The sequence below is a fragment of the Leptonychotes weddellii genome, chromosome 6 (genome assembly GCF_054177405.1).
Source record: "Leptonychotes weddellii isolate Sample4059 chromosome 6, ASM5417740v2, whole genome shotgun sequence".
NCBI lineage: Eukaryota > Metazoa > Chordata > Mammalia > Carnivora > Phocidae > Leptonychotes > Leptonychotes weddellii.
Window position 1 is genome coordinate 124480566 of NC_138374.1, and position 22717 is coordinate 124503282.

General features: G+C 37.1%; 1 protein-coding gene across 1 annotated transcript in view; it reads right to left on the reverse strand.

The window, feature by feature from the left end:
* Nucleotides 1-22717, reverse strand: part of USH2A (usherin) — a 602856-nt gene that overhangs the window by 191211 nt on the left and 388928 nt on the right. Inside the window, exons 33-36 of the mRNA XM_081823209.1 lie at nucleotides 22094-22257; nucleotides 9900-10109; nucleotides 8366-8568; nucleotides 4489-4601 (exon numbers count right to left, since the gene is read on the reverse strand). Of these exons, the coding sequence (XP_081679335.1) occupies nucleotides 4489-4601; nucleotides 8366-8568; nucleotides 9900-10109; nucleotides 22094-22257 (690 nt within the window). The remainder of the gene's footprint in view (nucleotides 1-4488; nucleotides 4602-8365; nucleotides 8569-9899; nucleotides 10110-22093; nucleotides 22258-22717) is intronic.

Genomic DNA, 22717 nt, shown 5'->3' on the forward strand with positions numbered 1-22717 from the left:
GAGTCTTGCCTTTGGAAAATGTTGCTCTTCTATGATGAATCATTTTTAGAAAGGAAAGATTTTTCTTGCCAATATTTGGTTGTGAATGATTTCTGTCAAGGTTTTTCTAGATTTTTAACAAAAAAAAAAGGAAGCGAGGAAGGAAGGAAGAATGAAAGAAAGAGAAAAACAACAAAAAGGAAATAAAGTTGGGATGCCTGGGTGGCCCAGTCAGTTAAGCGTCTGACTCTTGTTTCAGCTCAGGTCATGATCTCAGGATCCTGCTTGCACCGAGCTCCTGCTCAGTGGGGAGTCTGCTTGAGATTCCTTCTCCCTCTGCCCCTGCCCCCTCCCCTAAAAATAAATAAATAAAATCTTTTTTAAAAAAGGAAATAAGGTTGCCAAAGGGATTAGAATTAAAAAAATATATATGTGGTGAGAGGGACTTTCTGTGGCTGGCCAATATGGAGTAAACATTTCTCTCTGACTGACCAACACTAAAGAGTGTGCAGGAATTACAAGAAGCAAACAACCAAGGATTCTGAAAAGTTAACAGTAGAGGCAGATAAGGACGGGAGCCAAAACTTGAAAAAAAAAAAAAAAAGCATGTAAGGATGAATTTGTCATAGTTTCCCCTCTTTCATTTCCCATTTTAACTCAAGAGCAGCCCCAGTGTGGAACTGTGCACTGGGCAAGAAAGCCCTATCTTTCTGGCCAGAGTACAAAAAGGCCTTACAACCCAGAAGGTGTGAGGGAAATCCCTGTTTTGTTTTTTCTTTTTTTTCCTCTGGACCCTGCTCTGAGGATGATTCTAGTCAAGGAGCTGTACTATAGCAGTCCTGGTCAAATGAGAATCTAAAATCCCAAGAAAAATCTCTTTCTGAACAGAGGAACTAGGAAAAGGGGCCCCTGTGTTCCATAAATGGTGTGTGGGAGGGTATCCCTGTTTTTCCTTCTATTTTCTCTCATCTTATTGCCCCCAACACAGCCTCATTTATATAAAATGTAAGATAACTTGGAAAGCTAAAATTCCAAGAGAAACCATGTCTTATCTAGCCAATCCCACAGAGGAAGTACAAGGGATCTGAAAAATGTGGGAGAAATCCCAGAGAAGGGAAAGCTAGCTGATCCTCTAATTCTGTGTATGAACCAACACAAGTCCTGACTCAACTTCAAACTATACGTGCCTGGTTGCTTCCCATGCAAAGGAAATCTGAGCATTACAGCAAAGACTTTGAGACCTGAACCATTACATAATCCCCCAAACAAATACCAGATTAGCCACTGAAAGGTGCATGCATGGAGCAGACATGAAGCAGCATAGCAAAACTTTTGAAAAATGAGCTAAAATTGGAACCACTGAGCACACAAGGCAAGACAGAATTTGCAGTCTGAAGCTAACCAGATGATTACCTGCTAAATGAAACAAACTAAAACTTCAACCTTCAAATTTTTAACAGGACTCAAATTATCACAAACTAATATTTAAAATGTCCAGGAAACAATCCAAAATCACTCAGAATCACACAAATCAAAAGAAAGCTGAAGTAGCTATATGAGTATCAGACAAACTATGCTTGATAATGAGAAAATTATCAGGAAAGCAAAAGAATATTAAACAATGATGAAAGAATCAATTTACCAAGACAGAGCAATCCTGAACGTGTACGCACCTAATAATAAAGCATCAAAATACATGGGGCTAAAAACTGATAGTTCTAAAAAAGAAATAGATAAGCCCACAATTATATTTGGAGATTTCAACATTCTTCTCACAATATTTGTTTTTGAGAACAGTGCCAGGGAAGGCAAAGAAGGCTTTCATCAGTCCAATTGTAGTCTTCCACTTGATCATGAGTTTTAGCTTTGCTAAAACATCCCAGCTTTCCACTGTACCTAGGTAGTCTTAATTCCTAGGAATCTCTGTTTGTTTCTCCAGAGAATACACTTTTGGTCTCCTGGGAGTGGAATATGCCAGATGGAGCAAGAGAAGTAGATATCTGCCTGCATAATATGGTGGTGAGGAACCTTGAATTTTTTGATGGTTAATTTTATGCATCAACTTGACTGAGCCACAAGGTGCCCAGATATTTGGATAAACATTATTTCTGGGTTTATCTGTGAGGTTGTTTCTGAGGAGATTAGCATTTGAAATGGTGGACTTGGTTAAGCAGATTGCCTACCCCATGTAGGTGGGCACTACCCAATCAGTTGAGGGTCTGAATAGAACAGAAAGGTTGAGGAAGGGGAAATTCCCTTTCTTTGCCTGACTCCTTGAGCTAAGACATAGGTTTTCTGCTCTCAGCTTTGAACTGGAATTTACACCATTGGCTCCCCTGCCCCTCAAACCTTTGAGAGACTACAGCACCAGCTTTCCTGGGTCTTCAGTTTGGGGTTCTGTTTCTCTGGAGAATCCTGACTAATTATAGTTCCCAACCACTTTTTTTCAGACTTTTACTAATCCCATGATTCCAGCTTTGAACCTTAACCCATCTTCCTCTTCTTTACTATCTTTAAAGTTTATAAGTGCTCAGACACTGAGGTTCTCTGCAGGGCAAATTAGTCTGTTTTGTGTCATTATCTCCCTCTACCAAACAACACTTTGTTGTAAAATATTCTCCACTGCACTAAGTCATTTGCTTCTCCTTGCCAAATATTGCTTCCAAAATTGTGTTGAAATCTCTCTTCTGTTGTCTGCTCCATCATTTTCCTTGTTCTTGTTGTATAACACCCTTTTTAATGTTTTTGCCATCAACTTAGTATATTTGAGGATAAATTTTAACCACAACTAAAAAATACTTTTCTTCTGCTATTAACTGTAGGAATCTTTTTAAAGGAAAAAAGTATCCTAGGAACAGACACATATGAGCATTTGTTTAATTTCTAATAAAGCTTACAGATTTTTAGCTACATCTGAATATGTAATTTAAGACATATTCTTTATGCCATTCACCTGGGCTTGAGTCATGAGGATGCTAACAGACAAGAAATTTGACAATATCCACCCACCTAACTATAATTCTTCCTTGAGTTCTTTGACTGGACTCAAATGTTGCATCTTTCATGATGCCTTCACTGATAATCCTGGGTAGAGTTTGGCGTTTTTCTCTTTATGTCTTTCCTGCATATTATAAACATATATTGTAGTGTGTTTCACATTATTCTATAAACATTTGTTTTAGGGCAGTGTCTCTACAGTGGACTGGAACTTTGAAAATTTAAAATCATGCCTTATACATTTTTTGTATTACTTTTTCTTTTTATATAATTACAGCCACAAATATATCTGCTGGTACCTTTTTCATTTGACTATTTTGCCTCTGCAGAGTAGGCAATTCTGTGTATAAGTGGGGAAAATCTGCTGACAGGATTATCAATTAATTAGCACATCTGAAATTAGATAAGTATCTATCATGTGTTGGATAAAAGATGTATTCAAGGAGACAAGATACAATTTTTGCCCTGAACAGCTAAGCATTCAATTACTTGGGTTTTTCTATTATTTTAATCTTTAGTTCTAGTACAGATATTTTTAAATGGATTTTTAAAAAGACCTAGAAACGTTAATATGTTGCAAAGGAATCCTTCAGAATTGAAATCTCTTATAAGATTATTTTGGTCAGTGTGTGTATGTGGGATGTGTGTGTGTGTATGTGTAAAGGTGAAGGGTGATACATTTGGCGGGGAAAAAGTATGATGTGGGAGCACTCAGATTTCTTTCTCTAGCCTCAGACTGATGTAGAGGGAAGAAAATTGTCATCTCACTTTTGGTTTGGGAAACTTGATGTTAGATCTTTTTATTACTATTATTGTAACTTGAATTGAAAAGAGACTCACTTTCAAACTATGGTCATTTCTCAGCAACAAATGGAGATCCTACCAAGAATCTGATAAAGTTGGTAATGGTTATCTAAAGATTATCTCCCCTCTTTTTTTACAGATGTTTCTAGCTTTAGTGCAATCTGATATATGTAAATCTATTTTTTTCAAAGAGATTAATTTAGAAGGTAGTTAATCTAACTAAAATTATATTCTTTGCATTACCAAAGGATTCACTTAAGGACACATTTAAATACAGAAAATCTTTTGTGCATTTAAGCATTTGTTCACAGGTTACTAAATAAAGGGAAGTAAATCTGGAAAATCAGGGACATTAAAACTTAGATGATGCGTCCGGTGAAGATCAATACCTAATTATACAAAAATTTTGATTTACAGATTTTTGTGGGTGGGGGTGAAGAGGCAGAGGGAGAGAAAGAGAATCTTAAGTAGGCTCCACGCCCAGTGCAGAGCCCAACACAGGGCTCAATCTCACAACCCTAAAACCATGACCTGAGCCGAAATCAAGAGTCTGATGCCTAACTGACTGAGCCACTCAAGTGCCCCCTGATTTACACAGATTTTTATGTCAACTTTTTAAATGAGATTGTCATTGTTGGGATGAAATCTTTGATTTTAACTCTCATTGTTTATGATCAGCTCTTTAGATTAACTGGCAAAAAATTTTACCTTGAAGTGATGCCATGAATTGTGGGTGTTGGTATATCACTTGGGGTATCTTCTACAGTGGTGATTTGGGTTCCATTACTTTTCACACAGGCATATTTGGTGCAGACTTCAACCTGCAAACATTAGTTTACAAAAAAATAAATCCAATTATTTTCAAAACATAGACTGCCAATGGATTGAATCCACCCATCCTCATCACCCATCCACAGGACTCTGCTATAGTTCTCCACAGCTTCTTGGAGTGCTATTAATATTATTTTTTTATGTTAATTGACTCCACTGGAATGAACTCAGCATAGAATATAGAAATGAGCTCAAGACAACTGATTTAGTGATTAAAATGGTGATGTTTAGCCTCTGGTTCCAACCATTCAGAAAGAGACAGACATAGTAATCTATTTGGAGCACAGTTGAGGAATGGAAGATGATTAGATGACAGTTTGCAAGCAGAATAGGTTATCACTGCATACTGCTCTCTAGATCTATAACCAGGTAGTGTAATGATGATATCTTCCGGAAGTCTTGACACTTTACAATGAATAGCCTAAATGCTAATGTGGAATAGAAGAAAAATGAGGCCTAGAGAAGCCTTTCAATGTGGCCGAGCTATTTTATATTCATTTGTTCCAGCTGCAATTGTATTTTTACCTTAATCACAGCAGAAAATCATCATTTACCCCTTTAATTCTGCCACCTAATCTGAATAAGAACAGAGGAGGGTGGAGTAACTAAAGATCAGAAATAGAGTTCATCAAGCATTAGTAACATAAAAGAACACATGCAGCAAGAGGGAGGAGAGATGAATGAATGTACAAAAGATTGTTAGTGGAACATCCACAAAGTGACATCATTCTGTTCCCAATGAAAGGGTAAGCCAAAGAGAAACTGTACTTTTTCCAACGCTAATTTCCTTTCAGCATCTAATACGTAAATGGAGGAGAGAAGCTGGATAGAGATGAATCTTAAACACTAATGTTGAGCTTAGATGTTAGCACAGAGAACTGAATGAAGCAGTTCTCTGAATTTCCACTGGCAACTGAGAAAAGACAAATGCGATTCTTACTGTATTTAGTAGTTATGTCATTTTATTCATGGGGCACTTTACACCTAAATAGGAGTTGAGGAACATTTTTATGATGCTGTTTAAGTTGTGTACTTTATTTACGCCATAGAGTCTTTTGAGGTAATGTTTTGTAGATATTTCGTAGATACTGTCAAGGTCCTCCATTCTAGGCACGTCCCATGAAACCCCAAATAATTTAAAGGCAAAGGAACTTAAAATATATTTGAATTAATGACAGTAGAACTTCATGCATATTGGGAAATATTTGACTATATGGTGCATAATGAGATAATTCAAAATCAACTCAACTGAATTTATTATATAAATAATGTGTGCCCAGTATTATAATGGGTATTGGCACAAATAATTTTATTGAGGCCTCACAAGTCCATTTTCATCAGTTTGTAAATTGGGGGTTAGAGAAATCAGGGCATACGATCAAGTTGGTAAGATATGAGATATCTGATCTGGGTGTTACTTACACTATTGTCTTACCTAAATATTAAGCAAAGCTTTAAGTTCTAAACTACTTAGCTATATTCAAATGGTTCTCCAAAAAGCTTTTATTTTGACTGTGGAGAAATGTGTCAATATTTTTCTCATTCTTACTAATGTAATATTCCAGGTGTTCATCTTTGGGGCAGGTTTCTGCTGCTACAGCTACATTGCATAATGTGAATGAAACACAAATATAAAGGTTTTACAGATTCACATTAAAAATAAAATTGAATTGAAAATTGAAATTATTATTTCAAAAAAGGAATTCATTAAAATGAGTAGATATTTGCATCGGCATTTATGTCTGCTTTATAATCAATAGCTTTTTTGCAGAGGGGGTTAACATAGAGAACCTTAATTCTAAAGTATTAGGCATATCAGTTAGATGCATATTTTAAATGGGGCCAAATCATCTTTGACACCATAAACGAAAATCACTGGAATTTGATATTCAAATTTCCAGTGATGCAACAACTATTTCAAGCAGTATTCCTGGATTGTGAAGAGCTTCACAAAAATATAGTTAACAAGGGTAAGAACATCTTACTTCCTAATAACACAATTTAAGTATTAGATTCTAATTTGGTCTTTTGTCTCATCTTTTTCCATGTCCCAAATCTGATCAGAAATGCACTTTCCTCAGGCCACTAGTGACTCAAACCAGTAGGTATGAGTGAAGCCTGTCATAGCAGAACATGCCTGAAACACTTACACATCAACTCTTGCCATATAATCAGAAAGCTGGATCAGGACGTGCATGCATAGCACCCAGTGATCTCACCTTACATTGTATTTTGAGTCCTGGTCAAGTAAATGAGTAAGTTGCCTTTTGAGGACTCAGTCAGCCTTCTCCATGAGGGCCCAAAAGAGAATAATCCAGCAAATCCTCCATCACCTTTCTAAACTAACCTTGTTCATAAAGTTATATGGCTAATTATTTTGATTGTGATTTTTATTTTATAATTTGACCTATGACGTGCAGGCACATATGGACTCTCTAAAAACCGTGAACATAAGCATCAGTCTAAATGTTCCATGCTAAGATAACTCAGGTGGGTTCATGGAAATCACAGAGTGTAAAAGAAAATAATCAACATATCTTTCTTCTTTTATCAAATTTTAATTTTGTTTTCTGAAGAAGCTAGGCCTAGCGGTGGGAGAGGCTAAAGCATTGGTTGTAGCCAGATGATTGTGTATGTTTCACCTTCAAATGTGGGGGAAAGAAGGGGCTGGGAAAATAAATGAGGTAGCACTTAATGGACAAAGCCAGTGAAAAGTTTTTGTGGTCAAAGAAAATATCTATGCTTAGTATCTTTTGAAAATTATTTACAAAGCTCTTATGAATGTTATAAGTAGCACAGTTTCTTTAAAAATTTACCAAACTGCTACCCTCCTCTATAAACTTTGAGTTTCTGAAACACTCTGTTTTTATCATTAATTTCCACATTTGGCCTTGTTATCTTTTATATCCCAATACTGTAATAAGATTTCCAACTCCTTGGGGAAAAGTTCCTTATTGTAAATGCCTTAGTGGTCTCTATATTTTTTCTATTTTGAAGGTCAGTAGATCTCGAAGAGGTCTATGAGAGTTGGGCCTCACATGGTCAATGCACTCTGAAATTGCATGCTAACTTCTGTCAGATAAATACATACATGTTTTTCTAGGGCAGGGTGCACTGACATCATCAGATTCTCAAAGAGGTTCAAGGGCAAAAACGTTTAAATACAACTCTTCTCATGTAGGTAAGGGTTGCCACACATGTGATAAAATTCTTCAATATATTTTGTCTGCCATATATTCATTTCTGTTTTCTTGCTGCCTTCCGAATCACAGAATGCTAGGGGTGGATAGAATGTTTTAAGTCATGGAGTCCATTGTCCTTACAAAAAAGATAATTGACACCAAACAGGTTATGTAACTTCCTTGGAGTTATTAAATTAACAAATAGCAGAAATAGGGAGAAAAAAATGTCTCCACATTCACAGGCTGATTCTGCTTTTGATATCAGTAAAAGAACCAGGCAGGACAAAGGTAAACTGCATAGCAAGATTTCCTGACAATATATGACTTGCCCCATTTTGCCTATGAGAATATCATCACCACTGTTTTCCATATTACCATTATCTTCTCTCCAGAGACCATGTGTTGGCCCACAGCAAATAGATTTAATCCTAATAATTTTCTCTCTTTTCTCTCCCCTCCCCAGTATATAAATAATCTGTAACCTAGACCGAAGGTGTCCACTTAGAGACATAGCCCAGCATGTTTTAGTTAACATACTTATAAGCTTAACCATCAAAAAACAGTGCTCTAACCTGGATGTCATAGATAGTGAAGGGAGACAGGTCTCTCAGAATGAAAGACCCAGGCACATTCATTCCAGTCTTGTAGAGCTTATTATTTACATAGACAGAATATTCAGTGACAACACCATTTGGGTTTGAAGGAGATGTCCAGATGACACGTACAGCTGTACTGTTGATGATGACAACCTCTGGAGGAAGCATGCCCTGAGGCTCTAGAATTAAAGGAAAAAACTGAATAAACTCCAGCTGTCTCTGAAAAATCACTTGTTAAACTCAATGCATATTAGTATTTAGGTTTAGCAAAGGGTTCGTTGCTTATCTGCTTTTCTCTGATGAAGTTATCACAGTCTGTAGTCCTCTGTAAATTGGCTTATTATACTCTCAGTTAGAAACCATAAGAATTGGTGGTAAAATGCTTTATACCACCAGCATAGTGCTAATCTTCAATACTATGTGACCAGTGGGATATGATGATAAATTATTCACCCATCTGCAGCACTAACACATATCTATTATTTGTCTCTTTTTCCCATCCCTTCACTCCATACCTCCCAGGGAAAAAAAAAAGGAAAGAAAATTTGCTCCTTAAGCAAAAAATAAAACTCAAATACATTGAGGCTGAGGCTGGTGGAACGTAAAAAATCATTTGATGTTACTAGCTTGTAACTCAAGCAATATGAAGCAAAAATGCAATATTGTCATTATGTAAATGATTTTGAATGTTGATTACCATAGGTAATGATGAAATCTAACATTAGGAAAAAAATCTTGCTTGGCGTTAAATTACACAATTATTCAAGCATGTCAGAAATAACTATGCAAAGACCTATTTTTATCATAAGAACCCATCTTAACTAGTTGAAAAATTGTCCTTGTGATCCATTCTATTTTATAAACAAAAGGTGTCGACCTTTGGCACCACAAAGGGAAATGGGTTCCACACTTAAAGTGCTCTGCTAATGACCTGGAACACTTGCTTGGGAGGTAATGATATTATAATGTTTATAATGAGACTTTATAAAGCCAAAAAGATTAGAAAGACCATTCCAAACACATTTCAGATTCACAAGTTGCTTCCCTTGCTTCCTCCCCCTTGCTAACTGGCTTAGAAATGAGTCATAGGCAATTTTTCTCAGTGGCTGAACTTCCACCTACCATTTCTGGTGACTCAGGGAGAGCCCTCACTGTGCCTGGCTGCCGTTTTGAAAAGCACACTGCTTCTGAGAGCAAATCTTTAAAAAAATATTCCTAAATGTCACCATTTATTGATGCGAATTCAGCTCCAAACTCAGCATACACCGAGAAGAACAGGAACAAACTGGGCTAATATCCCATTATTAGAGCCTTGTGCTGCTCTCTCTAAGGAACTGCATATTGATCTGCCACTTGACGACAGCGAGCACTTAAGCATTTTAGTCCCAACCCCCTTCCCTCCAACGCCGGAAATTTTATGATGGAGGGACGACTGATCTCAACCTCAGCAAGAATCAATCAATTTCATTTGCATCTCTGAAGCCAAGTGTCCCTTGAAATCTGGACTCACCCCCATCGAAAGTGGTTGCACGCAGTACTTCACCACTGATGCTGTGGACTCCATTGAAGACAGAGATAAAAATCCGATACTCTGTGTTTGGATTTAAGTGGCTGATGACATGAGAGTTTACATCTGGGAGGATTTTGAGAGATTCATTTGAGGTAGCAGAACTCCAAAAAAGTGTATAATATTCAACATCACCTTGTAGGTCTTGAAAGGCTGTTAACAATAAATGCAGGATACTGTAAATGTGGCTGATCTAAAAGGGCCTCAGGGAAAAAAGACAGAGGATAAACTTTATCTTCAGCTCTGTCTAGAAGGGTAAAATGGAACGCTTATGGACACTTCTTTATGGTAGCATTGTTTTTATTTTTTTAACAAAGTTTATTTTCTTCCCCTTACCCCATGATTAATTACATAGAGACTTATCTTTATAGGAAAATAAATTTCTAAATTTCTTTTAAATATTTTAGTTATGTTACTTACAGTTATTCAACTAATCTTCAGAACTTTAATATAACAGTTACAAAAGGAAACTAAGAGTAAAATAAAGTATTCAAAACATGGAATATCTTCCATTTCTAAGTAACATCATCCTTGAGAGAAGTCTATGCTAATGCAAAACAGGGTATTTTCTGACACAGATCCTAGAACTTGAGGCATTTTTAAAATTGCTAAATGCTACCTAAAAGAATGTTAGACAGATATCCTGTCATGTACACTGTTGAAGAAGTAGACTGATACAACATGCTCTCCTTAAGGATTTGCTCAGTAGGATCCCAGGATGATATTTGAATTTTTATCAAGATTCTCATTCTTTTCTCCTAGTTCACTGTGTTTCTATGAATTAGACAAATGTTTAAAAGGTGCCAAAAACAATCACTTACTGTCTCACAAATATAACTCATTAATTCCTCAACCATCCTTTCAAAAACCAGTTTACTGTTTTCTTTTTCTGCTTTTACCCGATTTCTCCTTCTTTGCCCTAAGTTCTGCTTCTCATTACCTTTCTACAATGATGCTTGGTGGAAATGCACACTGGTACAGCCACTTTGGAAAACAGTATGGAGGTTCCTCAAGAAGTTAAAAATAGAGCTACCCTATGACCCAGCAATTTCACTACTGAGTATTTACCCCAAAGATACAAATGTAGTGAAAAGAAGGGGCACATGCACCCCAATGTTCATAGCAGCAATGTGGAAGGAGCCGAGATGTCCTTCAACAGATGAATGGATAAAGATGTTCATATATACAATGAAATATTACTGAGTCATCAGAAGGATAAATACCTACCATTTGCACTGATATGGGTGGAACAGGAGGGTATTATGCTAAGTGAAATAAGTCAATCAGAGAAAGACAATTGTCATATGGTTTCACTCATATGTGGAATATAAGGAATAGCATAGAGGACCATGGGGGAAGGGAGGGAAAACTGAATGGGAAGAAGTCAGAGAGGGAGAAAAACCATGAGAGACTCTTGACTCCAGGAAACAAACAGGGTTGCAGAAGGGAGGGGCGTGGGGCATTAAGGAGGGCATGTGATCTGAGGAGCACAGGGTATTTATGCAACTAATGAATCATTGAACACTACATCAAAAACTAATGATGTACTATATGTTGGCTAATTGAATTAAAAAAAATAAGGTACATAGATTTTACCTACAAAATTACAAAAAGAAAAAAGAAACAAGAAATAAAAATAGAAGCCATAAAACAGCCATATTTTCTTAGGTAGGAAATAGTATAAGTATACTATATAGTCTACTGCTCTACTTATGTTAGTATTGTTTTTAAAGACCTTAAGCAGAAACTATTACCTTGGTTCATGTTAAAATCGTGGGGTGGAATGTTGGTTTACGAACCTCCTGAAATTGTATGTAAAAGTATGCATCAAAACAGTTCAGTAGCACTAGTCCAAGGTTTGAGAAGAAAAGATGGCATTTCTCTTTATGGTCATTAAAGTACAGTGTCTCTAATATGTGAGATTGTAGCATATGGCCACTTAAAGGAATACCGCTTTAGAGGATGTATGACTTTCTTTTAAGGACCCCTTTTCCTTTAGATCTCGGTGGTCTTGCATAAAAACTGGATGCTGAGCACACTACTGCTTTGAATTTATCTCTAGCAATAGTCAAAAAGATTTGGTATGCCAGCCTAGTTGAAAGAGTTTATAGTAAGAGATCTTTAGTAACAAACTTGGAAAATTCTGGGGATTAAGATTTTCTTTTCTCTGATATCATAATAGGTAAGTACCTTCAATAATGAGGTCATTGTTGTGCATTGGCAGGAACTGGTTATTCATATCCATCAATATTTTCCCAGATGATATTAGTCAAGTATAGCAAAGCCAATGGTGCTGTGAGTGCAAAAGTTTCTTCTTTCATTAGAATTATTTTTTTACTGGCTTACAATGGCATTACTCATTAATTTACGGCAGCTAAGGTATAATGGAAAGTATACTAGATTTGAAGTTCATGTTGTATTTTAGTTTGTTAAGTGAGGACTCTGGTTAGAGATACAAGCCCTAAAGATATAATTTGATGAAATGCTTTCAAACTTTACTGACAGTTATAAATGGGTTTTACCTGGGTTATTAAATGTGCCTGATATCTATTCCATTAAGTTTCAATCAATGTACCTATGTATATACATTGAAAATATTGCAGCTAGTGCTGTAAGTTCAACATGAGAAAGACTGTGTGTTGATATCTGGATAAAATTCCATTGGATGCCCATTCTTAGCCATGTACCATATGTCAACCCTTTTGAAATAGAACAAAATCTATTGTCCCTCAAAAGATAGAAAAAGATGGCAATTGAGTTCCTTTGGTTATGTCTTACTCCATGATATGGAGGCCTCTATAACCAGAATCAGGCAGCATCTCTGGGCAGTAAGCGCCAGATTTCTGCATTGTCTTGCCTCTCACCAACATCTCCTTCAACATTTCTTTTTACTCATTCATTTAGTGCAGAGTCCAAAACAGAAAAATAGTAGACATACATTATATCTTCATACCCTAGTCATCTGATGAGAAGTTCTAGGAGCATGCACAGGAGTATGCTTTTTTGTTGTTCAAACAAATTTTTAAACTTCAGTGGGTTCTTCCCAAGTCACTGAACTGTCTAAGAAATAGAACATACATCCTCAGTTCAATAAGCCAGCACAAAATTAAAGGCTGCTGACCTTGAGTCTACCTCTGAGAGAGGAATCCTGTTGGAATTGAAATAGCTGGAATGAGGAGCCAAGTAAATTTCACCCTCCCTGCATATTGGTAAAATCTGGGCCTGAATATAGTTCCATTTTTTAAAAGAGAAAAACATTAAGTCACAAGGCTTCTTCATAGCGTGAGACAGGGAAAACATTGTCTAGAACCTTCAAAAGCAGATTTGTGTGTGTGTGTGTATGTGTGTGCGTGCGCACGTGCGTGTGTATTACTTCTATGAGAATGAGATGGAAGTTTTAGAAAACATTTGCATTGTGTTCTTTTAAAAATAACAAAGGGGGGACATGCCTTTATGAAAAAGAAGCCTCTGTGAAACATACCTATAATCGTGAAAAGACAGATATGAAGACAAAGATGTCAAGTGATCTTGTTTAAGTAAGACAGCAAGGAAACATAAAGAGAAATGGCAGAATTCAAATCTGCATGAAAAGTAGACAAAAGCAGATTAAAAGTACACAGTAGGAAAGAATAAAGAGGAAAATGACTAAGAAGAAATCAATGAAAGTCAGAATTATAGATATTGAGGACAGAGAATAAAAATATCTAAACAACCTGAAAAATAAATGGAATAAATAATCATGAACATAAAATACCCCATGAAACCTGACCCAAATAAAGGTTTATGTCCATAAATTAAATTGATTAATGCAGTTTTGATCAAAATAATGGCAATATATCCAAACTCAGACATATCATGGAACATTAAAACATTTCAAAGGTAAGCTAAACATTAAAAGATCATCTACAAAGGAGAAAAAGTCAGGCAAGTTTCAGATTTCTCATCCAGAACACCAAATTTTGAAAGACAATGGAACAATTTCATCAGGTTTTGAGGGAAAATATTTTTTTTTTAAAGATTTTTTATTTATTTATTTGAGAGAGAGAATGAGATAGAGAGAGCATGAGAGGGGGGAGGGGCAGAGGGAGAAGCAGACTCCCCGCTGAGCAGGGAGCCCGATGCGGGACTCTATCCCGGGACTCCGGGATCATGACCTGAGCCGAAGGCAGTCGCTTAACCAACTGAGCCACCCAGGCGCCCGAGGGAAAATATTTTGATACAAGAATTTCATACACATCTAAGTCATTATTTATGTGCAAATACAACAGAAAGACTTTCTTATTTAGGAATAAAAGTAAATATCCATATACACATATATATATAACTAATTAAGAGTAATTAATTTATTTAATTTATTTAACTTTAATGGTAAAATTTTCCCAATAATGTTATCCAGAAGATAAAAAAGATGAATCAAGGTCCAGAATTCAATATTGGGAAAGTTTAGGAATTGATAATAAAAATTGAAACTATTTAGAGAAAATAATTATGTAAAAATAATTATATTATAATTTATAAACCAAACATTGAAAATGGCAGGTGAGAAGGTCAAGGAAAGTAACAGTGCCAGGGTGGGAGAAATGGGGTGGCTGGGTGATGCACATTGGGGAGGGTATGTGTTATGGGGAGCACTGCGTATTATGTAAGACTGATGAATCCCAGACCTGTACCCCTGAAACAAACAATACATCATATGTTAATTAAAAAAATAGAAAGGTGCCTGGGTGGCTCAGTCGTTAAGCATCTGCCTTTGGCTCAGGTCATGATCCCGGCGTCCTGGGATCAAGCCCCGCATTGGGCTCCCTGCTAGGCAGGAAGCCTGTTTCTCCCTCTCTCAATCCCCCGGCTTGTGTTCCCTCTCTTGCTGTGTCTCTCTCTGTCAAATAAATAAATAAAATCTTAAAAAAAAATAGAAAGTCATGAAAAAAAAAAAAAAGAGAAAGATAGCACTAACCCACCAATAGCATTTATAGGACAAATAGCAATTTAACTTTAGAAATCACTACAGAAGATAAAAGTTAGGATTCACCAACATCCATGTTTTTTCTCTTTTTGTCAAATAGCCAGAATATATTTTCTGGGCTCCTTACATCTGGTGGCAAGGTCATGTGACCAATTTATGCTATTTTTAGAGCAACTGACCATCTCTGATTTTCTTTAGTTTTCCCACCTGCAGGACTTCAAGGCCCATGGGAACGGTGGATCTACTAGATGGAAGGAGCCAAGGTCCTTAAGTGACCCCAGAGAGTTTAGAAGGGGTAAGGAAGAGTTACAAAAACCTCAGATTTATGGTTTTGGTTTCTGTGTGAATCCCATTACATAAAATAGAAAACACAGGAGTAATTATGGGATGGAGGATTTGATACTTGTTTCACTCAAGATTTCTTGAATTTGAAGTGATTTTCTGGCAACCAGGTGGACTTAGAAATTAAAGTGTGAATATCTGAGTTAGATTTATATGATTTGGAGCTGTACATTCTAGCTTGTGTTTGAAACAACAAGAAAAAATGAGGATTTCCTATGAGGTTAAATTTGCTCAGATATTCTAATCCTATGATGTGCAACCCATACTTTGTAGATCACATAAATTTATCTGAGTAAAGGTGTTGCTCTAACTGTACATACTCAACCTCAATGAGTTGAAGAAGAAGGTTATAACCTGTGGACAAAATTTTTGCTATTAAATGCCATTTTGGGTGGTAATCTCTATATAGAGATTCAGAAATGTGATCTTAGCTGCAGCAGATTCTCAAATATACAACAGTCCCCTCTCCTTTGTAATAGATTCCCAAGTAATTCAAAGCAGTTGTTAGGTGGGCTAGCTGAAAGTCCTCTTGCTAAAGCACTTAGATGATGTTCTTTGCATGCTGTTGGATTATTTTTAGAGATTGCTATTAAAGATTTTTATTTATTTATTTATTTATTTGACAGAGAGAGAGAGACGAGAGAGAGAGAGAGAACACACAGCAGAGGGAAAAGCAGGCTCCCTGCTGAGCAGAGAGCCCGATGTGGGGCTCGATCCCAGGAAGGTAAACACTCCAACCCACTGAGCCATCCAGCCACCTCTAGAGATTACTGTTAGTATCAATTATGTCCTCTAGATTTTTAGCATTTACAGTAGGGTCAGCCAAGGGTGGTCCATGGGCAAAATCTGGCCTCTAGGCCAAATGTGGCCTGCTACCTGTTTATATATATTCTGCAAACTAAGCATGGTTTTTACATTTTTTAAATGGCTGGGAAAAAAATCAAAAGAATTGTAGTATTTTGTGACATGTGAAAATTACATGAAAATTTTATCTCGGTATCCATAATAAAGTGTTCCTGGAACCATGCTTGTGTAAGTGTTGTCTCTTGCTGTTTTTGTGCTACAATGGCAAAGTTGAGGAGTTCCAACACAGACTATATATAGCCTACAAAGCCTGAAGTATTTACTACCTGGCTTTTTAGAAAAATGTCTGTGGCCTGATCTAGAGCAATTATAGCAAACCACTCCATTCAACAGGTGTCCAAATTTGTCTAGGATTGAATTCTTTAGCCACATCTCTCATTAGCAGGCTCATTGGGAGGAGGTAATTTTGTTCAAATGTAAAAACTTGGAAGGATCCCATTAAGGTTATTTTATAATAGAAATGTGTCTTGCTCATAGATTCTCAAATCAGTGTTCAGTTTCCCAAGTTCTATGGTGCAGAACTCCTGTCATTAACTAAATACTTCTTGGAAAATGCGAGGAACCAAAACCACTTCTTGCAGAGCACCTGGCCAGCTCAGTCAGTAGAGCATGGGACTCTTGATCTCTGGGTTGTGAGTTTGAGTCCTACGATGGGGGTAGAGTTTACTTAGCAAAAGTTTTTTTAAAAAAATCAAACTACTTCTTGAGAAAATTCGTTACTCTGCAAGAGAGTAAAATTTTTCACATAAAGAAGTGGGAAGATCCTCTTGGACAGTGATCCAAGCCAGCCTCCTTATTTTTCCCAAAAAGATGCCTCATCCCTTCTGTCTTGTTTACTCATCAGTCAGAAACAAATAACTGTATTTAGGAATTCCCCCCTCCCCCAGCTACTTTAGTCTTTCACTGTGTTCCAACTCTTATCAATAGCCTGCCAGAGAAAATTGTATTTAAAGGAAATTGCATATGAGATGTGTTAATTATTCATCATTCTATATTTAGCAATGGAAGTAGGATAGATAACTTCTGCCCCTTATGTGAACTGATATGCGCAAACAGGGAATGAGAGAGTTAACTGAGCTGTGGTAACCAAGAAGCCCTGATATAAAGTGACTTAAATAAAATAGATGTTAATTTACATCTCACATACTAGCCCCAAAGTGAGTGAGTCAGATGGTGTTCCATTTCAACAACCCAGGTTCCTTCTCTTATGTGGCTTTGGATCTCTTAGGGTGTCGTCTGTGCCTGCAGAGATGAAACTGAGAAAACTGCCATGTCTACATTTTAGTCCAGGGAAATTATGAAGAGAGAACAGGAAGGCACATAGCTAATGTTTTGTGATCATGACACCAAAAGACATACATCATTTCTTCTCACATTTTATTGGCACAAATACTGGCACAAGGCCACAACTAACTCCAAGGCTGGTAAGTGTAGTCTCTAAGTTGATGGGCATGGGGAACACCACCACCTCAAGGGGAAGGAGGTGGGGAAATGATACTATTCAATGGTTGGTAGTTCTACCTTTTAGTCAAGTCAGGTCATTATAAAGTGACATCTATTCTTTGTCTATCTTCAACTCACTGTAGAAATGTTTTTATCTGAATACCATACCCCAATTTTTAATAGAAATGGCAGCCCAATTTTTTTTTTTTGTATTTTGTAAAACTGCTGTTGAAAACAGTCAACATTTTAGAGACAGAGTAATACTTTATACCAATACTAAATGATTACTATGTTCTAAACATATATTATCTCATTTCATCCCTATCACAACATTTTAAAGCAGTTATTATTATCCCCGGATGTTGTATTAGGAAACTAGGATTTAGTGAGGTTAAGTGGCTTACTTTAGTCATAGTGCTAAAAAGTACTGAAACTGGGATCCAAACTCAAGTTTCCCTGATTCCAAAGTTTATTTTTTAAATCATCCCTTCATAAGGCTTCATAGAATTTTGTCATTTTTCTAGTTAGGAGAACTTGAAACAGTGAGATAGATGGAATCACCCACAGGAGAATTGGAGTGTGAAAAAGATACTAAGGAAAGAACTTTGAGAAACGTCTGTATTTAGGGAATAAGGAGAAGGAGTAGTTGTTTGACACAGGTTGGAGCATTTCAGTGAGGAGGGGTCATGACAGGACCCACCATGCAGAGAAACAGAATGGGATGGCATAGAGAAGAGAAGGTTGGATTGGGTCATGAGGTGAGAAGGACTTCAGGAGGACCATGTCAGTAGAGTATGAGGGAAGGTCAGACTACAACAGATGCACAAGTGAACAAGAGGACAGCCCAAGGAAAAGGCAAATACAGCTTATTTGCTTTGATAACTGGAGTAATGGGAAGAAGAGTAAGGAACAAGGTGTGCCAACAATGGTGGGTGCTTTTTAAAAGGGCTGACATTGGAAAGTATTGATATGTATTGCCACCCAAACAAGATAAATTCAGACAAAGTCAGAAATTCTTCTAGTTACAAAATTGGTGCTTTCTGATTAAGAGATCAAGATGAGGTAGAGGCCTTTTGTGTGGATTTAAACTTACTCTCTTAACGGTGACACCTTCATACTTTATGACTTTTCCAGAGAGTTCACTGAGATATTATAATGCAGGAGTTATGTCATTCATCACTGTAGTAACAGTGCCCAGGACAAATAAAGTCATAAATAAATATCTGTGGGAGAAAGGAAGGAGAGGAAATAGAGAGAGAGAGGTAGAAGAGAAAGAGAGAAAGAGGGGAGACAGGAGAAAAAGAGGAAGGAGAAGAGAGAGGGAGGAAGATGTGACACAAGATGCGAACATCTAAAGGCTGGGGGGAGGTCTTGATGATGGTAAAGTGAAGAGCGTTTGGATGATTTTTCATTTCCCCTTCTTCAGTACCTTCCTCTCTCACTACCTCCAGGGTTTTCTTGCTTTGTTCTGGCCATGGATGATCTTGTTAGTGAGGCAACCTCAGGAGAGGTGTTGCCTTTCCACTGCATTCCCTCAAGGGCATTTTCTTATTAGGCTATTTATTTATTTATTTTAAAATATTTTATTTATTTATTTTAGAGAGAGAGATTTGTTTATTTGAGAGAGAGAGCAGGCAGGGACAGAGGGAGAGAGAGAATCTCAAGCAGACTTCGTGCTGAGCGTAGAGCCCAATGTGGGGGGGGCTCTATCTCAGGACCCTGAGATCAAGACTTGAGCTGAAACCAAGAGTTGGATGGTCAACTGACTGTGCCACGCAGGTCCCCTGAGGCTGTTGATTTTAGAGTGAGCATTCAAAATGGGGAGGATCTTAATAAATCACTCAACGAAGTGTTAATAACCATTAAGGCTAAATGCATGAGAAACAGCTGAAAATTCAATGTCTCAGCCCTTAGTTTGAGTTTGGGAAGTTCTGCTTCCTCGGTGTAATGTTGAGTGAGTCACAAAGTGCCAGTTTCTATCTCACAGGGCTTTTCTGAGAATTGTATGAATAACTGAAGTGAAGGTATTTTTGTATCCCTTTTTATAAAAATGTGATTGTTTTCACTAATATAATTTATCTTCATGGTGTTTCACTTAGGCTGAAATATTCTCTTTTATTATATTTAACAGGGATAAGAACCTCATATCTGTATAGGGACCAGGAAGATAGAAGTGTGTGACCTGTCTAGAGGAAGTCATTACTCAGCGCCCACTGATAATATTCCTCCTGCAATGTGGGAGTAGTTTCACTCAATCATTTGATTTTTCAAATCAATCCCCGAGTCATCATCTTTATGTGAAATCTTCTGATTGTTAAATGTTGGCAAAATATTCTTTAAGAAAAATACCATAGGCAAAACAGTGTAGGGGGGATGGAGGAAGTAAACGTGGTCCGTGTGCTGCCAGTTTACAATATGAACCCTAAAAATGAACTGAAGGAATGCAGGGAGGCTTTTACCTCCCATGACATCACACAGCGATGCAAAATTTAAAATGGGTGCTTCTAAAATGTTCAGTAACATTCCTGTTAATCTGTGGTTAGTAAAAATTTACCAGAAATATGCATCTGTCAAAATGGTGTATCCATGGGGAGGTCATAGTTAAGAGAGAATATGTGTTTTTTTTTTTTAAATACATTCTATGTTTTTTTGAAAGGCAATTTTTAATAAGTAAATATTTATAAATGTACCCAACTGACTTTCATCCTACAGTTTTGTGCCTTCTAGCATGTTCAACAATGTGCCAAACGTATCCCGGAAGTCAAGGAAACAACCTAAATTAAAATAGCAAAAAATAGGTGGCCCTATCACAGAGGAGTAACTAGTTAATTTACTTAACGCTAGCAGGTTGCACGAAAGAAGAAAATGATAATGCGACAAGCTTTCGGAGAGTTGACCCTCTTCTGAGAGTTAACCTTTGTGCTCACAAATAGTTATCTGAAATATTTCTAAGGTATGAATGGAAATAACAGCAGATTGTATTACCTACATCCCGAAGGTCAGAGGTTCAGATTACCAAGGTAATGAAACTTCAGCGAGATGCTGCAAATCTAAGTTTGTCAGTTTTTATAAGCACGCTTACTTCAGGCATGCAATGATAATGTAAAGGACCTATATTGGCGAAAATTCAGCAGCTGGATCTTAAGAGCAGTATTCAAATGTCAGATGAGGGGGAGGACATCCACCTTTATGAGCAGGCTTTTAAGATGAATCAGGTGGTGAGGGTAAAGTAGAGAGGAAAGAGAGAGATGAGTGAAAATATATTATACATAAAAATCCATCTCCAGGTAAAAACTTTGTATTTTTCCCAGAGGTGTCGCAGAGTGTAATCATAAGCATCAATTAACTTCCATTCTTCCATTTAAATGGCTTAAGAGATCCCAATAGAGGTGACACAGATTATTAGAAACCTGCAACCTTATAAAAACCCTAGGATGATAGTCTTCTGTAAAAATGGGTTATTTAGTGGCAACATATATCAACAGAGCCGGTACAGATTTTAATTTACTGTTAATCTCACCTAATCCTGGTTTTAATTCGCAATTGATAAAATACAACACGGAGGCAAATTCACTCAGATGTTCTAAATGGAACAGGAAGCATGTCTTAGGTTGTAACAAAACTCAAAGGCTGGATGAAAATCACATGGTTACTATTCCCCAGCCAAGGGTAGTTTTTCATCTTTCTACATGACTGTAGATGATTACTCTAGCAGGTACAGTTTTCTTTCATAAGACAAACATTTTACTTGGGGATTTCTGAATCAGATATTTCTCAATATTTGGTAATATTCTAGCAAGTTTTAATTCAACTATTAGCCAGATCTCAAGTGGTACTTCTAAGAATGGTTACAGCATATATTTCCATGATAAATCCAGTGTTGTTTTCTAATTCTGATAATGGATCACTACAAAATAATAGTTCTGCTATTAAACGCTACTCTGCTGACCAACGAGATCTGAAATTTCAGTTTTTTGTTTCTAAAGTTGCAGGAGAAGATTAGATCCATCTGTGAGCTCTTCTAACTACCCACAAAAGTATGTTCTGAATGGGGTCAGGGCGAGCCCCCTGCATTATTGAAGCAAGCCCAGTGGTGATGTCCAGGCTCCATTTTCCTGTGTCAAGCTGGAATTCTGTCTACCCCAGCATTGAAGATGATTCACTCAGAAAAATCCCTCACATGACTGCATCCTAATCAATGGTTCTTGCTAATAAGTGCTGAGTTACAAGATGGGGGGCAGAGCTTTCTGTGGGAAAGTGCACAGTATTACATTCTATCAAATTAATACACGGACATTTCTAGTACAACTGGCTGGTGTGACAGAAACTACATCCCCAACCAAAAGGAATGGAAGAGAGAGAGAAGGCCCAGGAAAGACGTCAAGTAGGGAGAGAGTCTGACTTTGAAGAATACACAAGCATCTCAGCTTTCCATTGTTGTTGTTGTTGTTTTTCATGCATCCATATAAAATTCATTTTGGTATAATACGCTAAGGGGAACTAAAGACATGGGAAGCTTACTTACTTGGTTTAGCCCATGTCACATCTATGGCCGTGTGGTTAACAACAGTTACGGTGAGATTGGCTCCCCTCTCTGGAAGACCAGCTAATGTTGTCACGGTAGCTCCTTCGCTCGGTGAGAAACCCTCGCTGTTGTGTACAAACACCTTATACTCGTACGTTGTAAACCTGAAAGGTCGTTTTTTAAAAAGTCATTATCAGTTTCTCTTTTACAGAAGACAAAACACACACATTTCTTTTTCCTTACAAAATACAGGATTTCCCTTTTTAATCCCTTCAAAATCCACAATTTTCTGTTTCCCCCTACAAAAGAGAATTATCTTCTTTTTCCTCCTTACACAAAAAAACATATAACTATTTTTGTGGCTCTGGAGCCTTCACCAAAGTGTCAGGGAAAATATTTTATTAGGAATGCTAAAGCAAATACCCGCTATGTAAAACAAATGTGGTTTATCGTTTTCTCACTCTTATTGTTTTCGGAAGTGGTAAGGATTACAGCTCAATTCAAGATGCAATTACAAATCTGGCAACCTGCCAGTGTTCTATCTGTATTTTATCCAGACAGTTTTATGCTCTTCTTTTGGGAATCTCATCCATTTTCAAATATCAGAATCCCTCATCACCATTT